The sequence below is a fragment of the Rhinopithecus roxellana genome, chromosome 13 (assembly GCF_007565055.1).
Source record: "Rhinopithecus roxellana isolate Shanxi Qingling chromosome 13, ASM756505v1, whole genome shotgun sequence".
Lineage (NCBI taxonomy): Eukaryota > Metazoa > Chordata > Mammalia > Primates > Cercopithecidae > Rhinopithecus > Rhinopithecus roxellana.
This window is the reverse complement of record NC_044561.1, coordinates 85,894,597-85,907,368: the sequence shown is the minus strand read 5'-3', so window position 1 is coordinate 85,907,368 and position 12,772 is coordinate 85,894,597. Positions and strand designations below refer to the sequence as shown.

The 12,772-nt window shown below is 42.7% G+C and overlaps 1 protein-coding gene across 3 annotated transcripts in view; it reads left to right on the top strand.

Annotated features, from left to right (window-relative positions):
• Positions 1–12,772, top strand: part of PCSK2 (proprotein convertase subtilisin/kexin type 2) — a 249,377-nt gene that overhangs the window by 139,067 nt on the left and 97,538 nt on the right. For all 3 annotated transcript variants that reach the window (XM_010381469.2, XM_010381468.2, XM_010381470.2), the window contains one exon: positions 413–450. In XM_010381469.2, the coding sequence (XP_010379771.1) occupies positions 413–450 (38 nt within the window). The remainder of the gene's footprint in view (positions 1–412; positions 451–12,772) is intronic.

The window sequence follows — 12,772 nt, the reverse complement described above, 5'->3', positions numbered from 1 at the left end:
CCCAGGGCCAGTTTCATTTCAGAGAAATGCCAGTTGATGCTTTAAAAATGTCAAGATTTCTACAAATCTCTTTTAGATCAGTGCTCTGATGAACCATCCATCTCACTGTCACAAAGCCCCTTAGTGCTGACATTTATGTCAGAAGTGTTATCTTTGGGCCTCAAACTCTAATTGGCTTCACTCTCAGGCATGTCTGGGGCAGCTGTCTCTCTGCTCTGGCGGTGCAGCCCACCTTCACACCTCCACACAGAAGGGAGGTGCAAGGCTGGGAGCTTTGTGATGGGGCACTCACCCCCATGGCAAGCCTTCTGGCACCAACCCCATAAAGAGGGCACTTTCATGGGCAGCTTTCCTGAAGACACAGTGGCAGGTATTAACCTTTGGTTCCTGTGTTATTGTTGTCTTTCCACAGGGATTGACTATCTCCACCCGGACCTGGCCTCCAACTATGTAAGTACAAGCCAACTTTGGTGGGGAAACAGATGCATCTTAAATGTCCTAGTACCCCTGGCTATTACGAACATGCACATGTCTGCTTGTCTATACATATGCATGCAAGTACAGGAACATGCACACACACACACACGAGTACACCTGCAGGAACATATGCGTGCACACATGGAGGAACACACACACAGGAACATACACACACACGTAAGTACAAAAGAAGATGCACACGCACTCATAGGCACACATGCATGCACACACAGACAGCCACGTAGGCAGCCACACTGGAATTGTCCATCCCATTGGAGCCACAGCTCAGGCGACAAGCAAATGGACAAGGCATGTGGCCTGGCAGCAGTCAAAGGCAGTGGCTTTGAGAGAAGAAAGAAATCTGACGTCTGAAAGAACAGAGTACCAAGAAAGTAGGTACAGGGAGGGTGAAGAAGACAGAGACTTGGCAAGGTTTAAATCAACTCTACCTGATGATATTGAATTGAAGGGTGGAAATGAGCCATTTGGGTTCTTGTTGGATAAAACTGAAGGCAAAAAGCCAAAAACTGCAGCGACTCACATTGCAGCCCTAGCTTTATGAAAGTAAGAATGTTATCTTTTTTGATTATTTATGTCACTTATGACCACACCACTGCCTTTCCCCCATAACATTGAGCGTTACTCTCCCTTAGCAATAAGCAGTGTTAGCAGAGAATCACCGAAAGCCCTGCGGGGCTAGAACCACACACTCTAATTTTTGACTCAGCAAGTCACACGCTCCTTTCCTGATGAACCCCACAAGCCCTTTAAACAGAATCGATCACTTATTTTAGCCCTGGAGAGTACAAGATTCAAGCATTGGTGTGTTCACTTAAAATTATCCAAACTATTTCTAAGCTATACTTCTGAGACCTCCAGATCTAGGTGTAAAAAATTTTATCTTAGTCATTGAAGAGACTCATTTAGAGAACAAGGGCTTGCATAAGAGAAAGGATGGTTGTTTGGAGTGTTTGGAGGTCACTAGTCTGGGTCATTTGTCCTGGAAGGCGAGTGTATTTACATTGCACAAAGAAAGTGGGAATATTCCATGTGTTTCGTGCACTAGGCAACAAGAAATAGGGCATTGAAGGGATCTTATAAATCTGGAAGAGAATAAATTGAGAGGAGCATCTTTTTTAATATTAGGAAAAACTATTAAATGAATCATTGGCAGAGTCCAGCCAATGTGGCCCCAGAGAGAAATGACAGAAATTGAACCAAGGCTATATTCTCAGCAATGATAATAATCCATATCTATGGAGAAGAGTGTTGTAAACTGCCCGTGCCTAGCAGTCCTGTGTGTGGAGTCTAAGGAAACAGCCCTTCTCCCTGTCTCCCCATGGCGCCTTCCCTAATGAACACATGAGCGGAGCTGTCTGCTGGTCTTCTCGTACACTTCCTTAAAGGGACTGCCCTGGACACAGTCCTTGCTGCCTCCGCCTGACTTTGACTGACCCCACTAGTGCCTCCACCTTTCCCTGCCTCCTCCATAACCGCAGGGCCCTGGAGATATGTCAGGCAGGGGATTGAGAAGCACTGCATTGCATTTTCTCCAAAGCTCTGATGTATCTGGGGCCGTTCCTTACAGACAGCAAGTGTGGCAGAGATCACGGCCTGCAGGATCAGTGGTCCTCCTTCCGAGGGCCATCCCCACTCCACCCCCTGCAGACAGAAGCATTGACATTCTCCACAGTTCCCTCCATCTCCAGGACCCAGTGCCTTGCAGGGCAGCCACGTGGAGTTCTGCTCACTTTCCCAAACCATCCTTGGGGAAACAATCATCTTGCCACTTGGAGGACTTCAAGGTGGGGTGGCACCCGTTGGGGCTGGAAAGCTGAGGGCACAAGGCCTGTCTCCTGTGCATAGCATAACCCCACAAAGGCCTAAGACATGAAGACCGACCTCTGCATCCTTCCCTTCTCCCTGCCTAGCCAAGGCAGTTCCTGTCAGGCTGCTCCCAACTCCAGCTGCCAGATTCGAAAAAGATAGTCATTCATATGGGGCAAGAATCCTCTGGGGTTCCAGTGAGCTGGTACAATGTTAGTGGATGGTGTGATCCATCTGCCAAAACCTTCATCTGAAATTGGAACGCGAAGCCTCCATATTAAGCCGTGCCAGCTCCTCTGAGATCTGCAATACCAGAATATACCTGAAGAACTCTACGGGTTCTGTGAGTCTCAAGTTCTTTTTTCTTCTTTTCTTTCTTAAGAACATCATTTTTTCTGATTAAAAAAATGAATGCATGTTATTTGTCAAAAAATTTGAAAAAGCATAAAACAGATTCAAAACTAGCCGTAATACCACCATTCTTAATATTTTGACATATTTGGGGCCTTAAATTTCTATGTGTCTATTTTTAATGAAATTTGGCTCTTCTTGCACATTCTTCCTTTCTGCTTGATGTGCCATAAACAGTTTTATGTTATTCAAAATCTTTCAAAACATAATTTTAAGGGCTACATGGCATTAGCTTGTGCTGTAATTTATTTAAACAATCTCATCTCCAATTGTTGAACAATTAGGTTGTTTCCAATGGGTGTTTCACTGTAAGAGGGAGATGGGAGGGCAGACGGTAACATGGCCAAGCCATGCCATGCTAAGGACAGCTGAAAGAACTGGAAAAGCTTTTCCTGGAAAAAAGAAAGCAGGCACATTGAGTATGTTTTCAAATATTTCAGATTCTCCTGGTAGAACAAGGCATTCCACTTGTTCAGTAATTTCTCCCAAGAAAATTCCCACCAATGGGTGGTAACCACAGAAGGAAGATTTTAATTCAGTCAAAGGAAGAACTGTCTAGTGATTAAGATTAGTGAATTATTGGGAGGCCAAGGCAGGCGGATTATGAAGTCAGGAGGTCGACACTATACTGGTTAACATGGTGAAACCCCGTCTCTACTAAAAATACAAAAAAATTAGCCGGGCGTGGTGGCAGGCACCTGTAGTCCCAGCTACTCAGGAGGTTGAGGCAGGAGAATCACTTGAACCCAGGAGGCAGAGGTTGCAGTGAGCCAAGAGCGCGCCACTGCACTCCCGCCTGGGCGACAGAGGGACACTCCGTCTCAAAAAATAATAAATAAATAAACAAATAAATAAATATTAATAAATTAATGAAAGTAACAATTTCTTCCTACCTGAAAATATTCAAGAGGATGATTGATGTCCACTGGTGGGATGTTATTGAAGAGATGACAATGTCTGTGATGAACTTAAACTAGGTGAGACCTAGGAATTGAACAGAAAATTTGATTTCTGTACAAAACTGCACATCCTGATAACTTGCATTCAGAGCAAAGTCTGAGTCTTCAACTTGTATCAAACACTTGGAAGCTGACAATGAAATTATATGTATTTACATATGGCTGTGAAAATGTTCTACCTCTTAGGTATAGATAAGAAAACTGAACACCTAAATATTTCATGCTCCATTCCCCAGCAGAGGGCCCAAACTAGCTGGTTTTTAACAGCACAGTGTCTGTCTCTCACCCTGTGTAGAGTTCAGCGTGACAACCTCGGAGCTACTAACCACATTAATCTTCTTTATTTTTAATTAAAAATTTTACACTATCATTAACACAATGAGGACAGCACATAGAGTAGACCAGCCCAGGAGAGCAATAAAACCAGTAGACAGTGATAGGCTCGAAAATTGTTTGAGCAGAGAATTAACAGGCAGCTTCACACCTTGTTAAGTGACCTAATGGTTCTGAGGGATGAGCCAGCCTGGTGCCCTTTGACAGAGAGGTACTTGGCGAGGTCTTTGCTTGGGTTTCCCTAGAAGCAGACTGTGAAGCAAGGGGGGTTTGAGTACAAGTAGGTTATTTGGAAGGGGATTCCAGGAAGCAGGGGTAGAGGAGAGGGAATGAATCCGGGAAGGAAAGGTAGCTCGTAAATGGGGCAGTTATCAAACAAGACAGCACGGTGGGCACTGAGGCTTAATCCCACTGGGGAACTCTGGGAGACAGCATAGAATACGTGAGCCAGAGTGATCCCCCTTGGGATGTGATGCCTCAAGAAGCTGGGGTATTTATGTGCCAACTTCATCAGTCATTGGTTGAGGGCTTGTCCCAAAAGAAGTTCCTACCTCCCCACAGCCTGGGGAAAAGCCCTGGGCAAAGGTGTGGGTACAGACAGCTGCAGCTCACCAGGGACATGAGGGTATCAGGCTGAAGGGGGATGTAGCAACGTCTGCCCCAGAGATGCCTTGGAAATTCATTAAAGGTTAAAATAAATAGACATGTTCTATGTTGGAAAAACTCCTTGTGGTTACTGATTTCTTTTCGGTGAGAACTGAAAACTCTACCCAAGGCTCTTCAAAAAATTGCTTTATAATCAAACCAGCCAAAATGTTTCTGAAAGCAGAATTATTTTCAAAGCTTGGTTATTCTGTATATTAAGAGAGGAAACAGCATATGCTGGTAGTCCAGTTTCTTTCTATTAAACTAAGAATAAAATACTTGGAAAATTGCAAATCAATATATAAATGTAAGTTGTTAATGTTAATCTAATTCAACAAATCTACACTAAGCCTGTTGAGTGTTGGGAGCAAAGGATAATAACAGCCACTTGGATTATTACTCTATTGTTCTATGATTGAATTTCATCGGAGGGATCCAGTCCCACTGGTAAAAGTTCACTATTCCAAATAATTAAAATTTTTCTTTCTCTATCCTAATAGTCATGGCACAAAATGAGTATTAGCCAAGAGACTATTTTAGACCAAGTTAAAATTACAGCCTCCTTTACCCATCTTTGCTATACAAACTGAGTATTTTCTCTAAGTCAATACAACTGCTGTGGATTGAACCTGCTATGTGCAAGCCCCAGAGGAAGAGAGATAAATAAGACACAGGCACTCTCTAGAGAAGCCGGCAGGTCAGTAAAGATGCAGGCATGTGAGACATGACTGTCAGGTGAGGGGCAGGCAGACAGGGAGGTCGTGGTCTCTTTATTGTGAGCTCCCAATCCAGTGAGGATTTCAGGTTGAGTTCACAGTACTGGCCTAAGCTCAGGGGTTCTGCTAGGTCTGTGGAACAAAGGGAGACTTCTTGGAGAACATGTGGAGTGTGACTTAGGCGGCAGCTTTCAGGGCATGAAGGTGGGTGGGATAGAACGTCTCCTGCTTTGTAGCTTTGCTGAAGCTACAAAGGTGAAGAAATGGCTGGTGGGTCTGTAGAATCCAAGCAGAGCCTTCTTGCTGTGTGCTGGGTTTTCTCAGAAGCAGACCCTGAGACAAGGATTTGAAAGCAAGTCATTCATTTGAGAGGAGATCCCAGGAAGCACCAGCTGGGAAGGAGGAAAGTGATGCCAGAAAGGGAGAGTGGCCCAGAGAGCATATTACCCCAAGGGCAATGGGAGCTCAATCTCCCTGGGGAATTCTGGGAAACAGTGTGGACCGAGCGGGCCTCAGAGTTACCCACCAACTCCTGTCAATCACTGGGTGAAGGCCACTACCCAGGAGTAGAGATGAGGTGGGGAGATAGAATGATTCACTCGAGACAAGAAAAATAGGGTCCTGAAGACAGAGCCTTCAGCAGAGTTGCATATGCTGACAGTTGGAAAACAGCCCGCTTATAAGGGTAAGGTTCTGACAGTTGGCAGTAGTGGAAACTGAGTCAAAGCTGAGATGACTCCTGGCTCTCTACCTCATGGTGCAGCCTTAGAGGAGTATATCAAACATCTTTGAACCTTAATTTTCTCATCTGTGAAATGGGCAAAATGGATGTCTTGTCAGGATTGCAAGATACCGTTGAGATAATATGCATATCAGGCCTGGCACATAATAGATGCTCAACAAGCATTCATTTCCTTCTGTCTCAAAAGAGTTGAGATTACAACTTTGCACAATTTTGGGTTGTCCTGATGGAGAAGCAGGGGTGTGCCTCAAGAAACCAGTACAGTTGTTCATTGGACTTCCCAGTGAACTCAGTGTCATTAAAAGAAAAGGACAACTGATCCAGGCTAAGTATAAGATTGTGAGGCTTGCAAAGTTAAGGGCAAAAAGCAGATGATACCAGCATAAATCTCAAAGGCTTTGAAAAACAACATCCAAGAAAAGAGAAGGTAAAGGCAGGGAGAAGACCCATTGCTCGTGGCCAGGGATGTAATGAAGGATATCCCCAAGGAAGCAGGATTTCTGACCTGCATCTTCTTCCCTGTCACAGACCTTAGAACTAGATGAATATTCAAGGATAGTCATAAGTGAGAGTAATTCCTAAGATGGGCAAAGGGATTATAAGGTAGCAACTTCCCCAAGTGAGGTTTTCTCTGAGCCAGGGAAATCTCCTGCTATTTAAGCCATTGCAGGGTGGGACATCAGCTCCTGTTCTGATGGCTGGGAGGATGGGCCACTTCTTGCACTCCATCTTCTAGCTTGGAAACTCTGAGTCATGCTCTGAGAAGCTCTAAGATCCTGTGATGAGAATCTGTCCAGATTCATGACTCTTCGTGAGCTTTTCCAAGTATTCTTGAGTGCAACAAATACAGAAGTTTGCATTGACTCCAAATCCACATCCTTCCCTAGACCACAGCTTCTGCCATGGGACTCTGCAGAATCTCCCTTTAAAGAGCTGAAGTGTATTTCCTACCCCTTGACTTTGGATTGGACCTTGTGACATGTTTTGAGCAATAGAATAATCTAGAACCGACTGTGCCAGTTTGGAGCCTAGGCCTTAAGAGGCCTTGTGTGCTCCCAACTGCCTTCTCATGCCTCTGCCATCACTGTTAGAATGGCATTCCCAGGCTTGCCTGCTGTACCCTAGAGGAGGGTGAGAGACATGAAGAAGAGCTGCCCTGCTGCCACAGCCTGAAGCACCACCACCCACATTGGCCTACAGAGCTGCAGTAAGAAGCAGAGCTACCTGACTGAGCCCCACCAAAATCACCAAACCTCAGCCAACACACAGAAACAAGCAAGCCAGCCAAGCTCAGCAGGGCTGCCTAGCTGGGCCCAGCCCAGAGCACCTGGCTGCCAGCTGAACTGCGGACTCGTAAGCTATATAAACACCTACGGTTACATGCTGTTGACATATTACGGCTGTTTTTATGCAGTAACTGTTACAGCTGCCCATGCTAGACCCCCTTCTCCATCCTCCTACAGTACTTGAGGTGTACCCCAGTCTGAAGAGAATATTGGCTTCTAGGCCTACCCTAGACCTACTGAATCAAAATCTTTAAGGATAAGCCTCATAGTGTATATTTTTTTTAAAGCACTCCAAGATTCTGATGGTTAACATACTCATTCATTTTGGCACTTCATTCGTGCATTCAATCATTCATTCATTCAACAGTGCAGTTCACCTATAATGTTTGACTACACCACAGCTAGATCATAAGCTCTTTGTAAGGAATTGTGTACTTTGTATGTGTTTTGTGTCCCTCTTAATACTTGTCACAGAGTTAAGCAAGTATTTAATACATATTTGTTAAATTGCATTAAATGTTAATTCACCAGTATTATTGCAAGTAATACCAGGAACCAAATTATATAATGACCCTCTATCGATGATGATCAGAAACTGTAGCATGCACAGCCCCTATGTAATTCCTAGTTCTCAACCACCCCATAGGTGGATGCCACCATTGCATCCTTCATCATGCATGATACTGAGGAAAGAGAGGACCCTGGAAACTAACTGAGGTCCTATGGCTATAAGCCTGGAGAGAATATGATTCGAGAGGTGAATAATCCACATACAAATAACTACAAGCTATTTCTTTTCTATAATGTCTAGAATCCCTCAAGTTGCTGGAAATGCAATTAGGTCCCCAGATAGGAGAGGACAAATTATGTTCTTTGGTTCAGTTCAAAATTTGGAACATTATTTATGCTCCAGGATTGCTATTTCACCAACAGAAGTGATTGTAAGAGAAAAATGCCCACCCCTACATTCCTGCACTTTTCCATTCTTTAGATGGGTCCTGACAGGTGACTGTCTCTGAAGTGGGTGCCTGCTGAGAGCTCAGAAGAGCTGCCAGCACAGGAAGTACCTTGAGCTTGACAGAAGTGTGCACATTGGGCCCCAGGGGGCATGTGGCCTCCGTGATAAAAGAGTGGCAGCAAGAAACCAGCACAGTACTCAGCCCCGAATGACTCAGATGTTATGAAGTATTGATCACATACATTGCTTCTGGCTTTTAGGTCTATGAATATTTAAATAAGTACATTAATATTTCATATGAAATTGAGGCTTAAATAACCTTTGTTTCTTATTGAAAGGAAGGGCTGGCATTTTCAATGTGCTCTTGAATGCTGGCTGGATCGTGATGAGCACTTTGTCACCAGGTGGTCAGACTGAATACTGAGAATGGGGAGTTTTTAAAAATCACTTTGATAGACCATCGGTCAAATGACTATCATTTAATGCAACTCATGTACTAGAGGAAACTGTTTATTTTTACAGGAACACACTTTGCTTTAAAAATGGGGAAGAAATGAAACCTTGCTTAACAAAATGAAACTACTTGTATGGACCTAAACTTACAGCTATGGCTGAAAGCAAAGAAAATATCTGGTCAATCTATTTTTTTAAGTTGTTCAGTTGACTAGCATTTGTTTCATTGAACTTAGTCAGCATTTAAGAAAGCTGTATTTTTCCCACTGTGTGCAAACTGCTATACTAGGGGCCTGTATTATGAAATGTGAAAAATCTAGTCCCTGACCTTGGGGGGTTCACATGTAAGTATATAATTACATTATAATATGCTTAGTGCTGGCCTGGAAATAAAACACCACTCACAAATATGGGAATGCAACAGCTAGAAAAAGCAAGTCGGCCCTAAAAAATTAGAGAAAGAAAGATACTTAAATGCACATCTATCCTAGAACTTTAAGTATAATAATAATAAAAAAGAGAATCTACTAAAAAAAAAAAAGTCTAAAACGTAAGAACAGGATTATCTTTGAGGATTTGTGAGAGATTCCTGAAGAACAAATGAAAAAAGAAACCACTTCAGTTATCTGTAGAAAATTTGGGTTGCTTATATTACTTGTCCCAGCTTATCAAGTTAGAGACATTATATGTATCTAATGGCACCTCAAAAAAAAAAAAAGAATGCAGCTCACCACATGGGGGATGAACTTGTTTTCTTGGGTCGATACAGCATACGAATTCATCTAGAAGATTCGTCAATACGATACTAGACAAATGGGTAATTGGATTTCATCTGGAGATTTTCTTCCACCTAGAAGCCTAGACATAAAAAGTAGCCCACAAAAGTCATTTCCTTACTCCAAATTCCCTAAAGCCCTTTGACAGATTCTCATCTCTTTGACTAAATTTAGGTGGCTTAAAGACCAGGTTAATGTCTTCCAACTCTTTTACTCACAAGAGAATGAACCGGAGGCCTCATCCCCCACAGAAATCATTAAGACAGACTTCATAAATAAAAGACTGAATTATGGATGGATGGATGGATGGATGGATGGATGGATGGATGGATGGGATGGATGGATGGATGAAAAGATGAGAGGATTCTAAGGAGACTATTGGGATTTTATTCCATTTATCACTAAACACACCTGTTCAGAAAAAGTGTAGCAATGTTTACGTAATAAGCCACAAGAAAGTCATTTATGCAAATATAAGAAAATTGAAAGATTACTATTCTCAACTGCCTTTGTTCCTTTCTTTGTCTTCACTATCAGTATATACGCACTGAATTCCCAAAATGTGAAATATTTTACTGGATTTTTTATTTGGGTTTCTATCTCAGAGAACCAAAAACCCTTAGGTGACCAAGCCTTCCAAATAATTAACTTGGCAATAACCCCTGGCTGCAGCTGTGATTCAAGTCATTTTGAATAATGCTGAACCTGCTAAACTGACATCCATTTTACTTTATCCCTCTCCTCATGTGCCTGTTTCCCAATCGTACTGTCTTAAAGCCACAGTTCTGTGTGTCTGAGGTGGGCCTAACCAGGTTTCTGAACCCATGTCCCCCACCCAGGAGGGGAGTAGTGGGTTGATGCCACAGCAAAGTGGGCAGTCTTCCACACTGCTTGCCCAGGTCTTGTTGCCAAGCAACAGAGCCCAAGCGGGTGTGTCCACTGGAGCCACACCTACATGGGATCATTGCCTGGGCAAATGTGGATCTGATGGAGACCGAAGGTCTGATCCATCATCCAATTCCAGTTTTCTGAAGCAGCAACAAAGACAAAGAAACAATGCCCAGGCCTCAATTAAGAAGGATCAGACTCTGAAGCCATGGAGTCTTCTAAAATATGATAGACGATAAATTTGGTAGTTGTGTCAAAGAATCATGAGCACTCTAAATTTCATTTTGGCTAGAGCCCATTCTTACCTTTAAAATCTCTTAATCATTTTTCCTTGAAGACAAAGACTTTATGGTAGGTAGAATTGTAAAATGCCCCCCACCCCAAGATTTTTACCCTCTATTGTAAACACTCTGTATAGTCCCTCTCTTGAGTATGGGCAGGACCTGTAAATATGATGAGATATCACTCTTACAATTAGGTAATTAGATTGCATTATATGGCACAGTTAGAGATTTTTTTCAGATGTAATCAAGGCTCCTAATCAGTTGACTTTAAGCTAATCAAAGGAAAGAGTATCCTGGGTGGACCTGAACTCATCAGGTGAGCCCTTTAAAAGGGAATCTACAGGTCAGAGAAGGAAGAAGTCAGAGAGATTCTAAGCAGTGGAGATTTTACCTGTTGGCCTTGAAGATGCAACTGCCATGATGTGAACAGGTCCACATGGCAAGGAATGGTGGACTCCTTAGGAGCTGAGGCCTCACTCCTGCAATCACGAACAACTGAATGAACTTGAAAGAGGACCCCAAGCCCTAGATAAGATAGCTCCAGTGACACCTTGATTTCAGCCAGGTGAGACCTTAAGCAAAAGCCCCAGTTAACCCATGTCCAGAAACTCTGAGATAAATTTGCGTTGTTTTAAGCCACTATGTTCGTAGTAATTTGCTATACAGCAATAAAAAATCTAACACAACCTTCTTGATTATAGTGGATATTTGAGCACAAACTGAATGACTTGCTGCCTTTCTGAATTAATACAAATAGACCACTCTTCATGTTTTACTTTTTCTTAATATGTTTGCTTTTATCTCAAAAATAAGTATACTCTGCCTATTGCCACATGTGGCCCTTTCATAAATAATAATTCTTCTGCAACTAAAGGCTCAGAGAAATTTAGTAAGGAAGTGAAGAGGAGCTCTTGGGCCAGCCTCGCTGAATTCAAATCTCACATCCAACTGCTTCTTAACTATGTGCCCTAGGCAAGTTAATCTCTCTGTGTCTCAATTTCCTTATCTATAAAATGGGTTAATAATAATACTAGCCTTATTGGTGATTGTGATAATTCAATTCAGCAGTGCACACAAGGCCCTTAGAACTGCCTCTGGCTCATAGGACACCCTCAGTAAGCATTCAATGTTGTTAAGTCACCTGCCCAAGATTGCACAGCTAGAATTCAGCAGGGAAGAACACAAGCCTAAGGTGGTCAGACCTCAAAGTCTGTTCTCCTAGCCTCCCCCTCCCTTCCTGCCTTAAGGACACATATGAATTTGCAGCAAGCATTTTTTAAATGAAATTAAAAGGGGCAATTAGTGTGTTATTCTAAGTTTTCTTTCCACTTTCTTGCTTGCCAAACCCTCCCTGTCCTGCCTCCCAGAATCCTTTACTGGTTTCCCCTGGGAGCACATCCTTAATAAATCACTTGCCTACAAGTTTTCATCACAGGTTGGCTCCCAGGAATCCTGATCTTACATTACAGCAGTCTAGAGCTTTAGGCAAAGCAGAATTTTCCATCCTACGTGGCCAAGGCAGAGAGAATCTCTGACATAGAAATAAGATTAGCTTCTCCACCATGGTAACCCTGCTGCTGACTCCCAACCTACGGGAAATTATTTTTCACAAAGAAAGAATCCTTAATTACTAACCAATAATTAAAACCTGAAGCCAAGAACAGGAAGCTAGGCTTTGGCTCTTAGCAATGTTCCTTAACATCACCGGGAATATTATGGTGAGGTCTGCACTTTCCATGTGGCATGCACACAACCTCTCCACAATAACTGCTCTGCAAGGCAGAAGAATAAGATGTATTACAGTGTGTAGGAGATGTTTTCATTAAGCTATGGAAAGAGATGGATTATGTTTTATAACTCAAGCATTGCCAATTTTTTAAATAAGGAGTTCAGTGTAAATCTAAGCTATTCAAAGAGCACTAGTTCACAGACTCCCATTGAGGTATTGCAAACCAAAAAAAAAAAAAAAATGCATTGTTTGATCTTTATGGTCCTCAGTTTCCCCATCTATAATTGT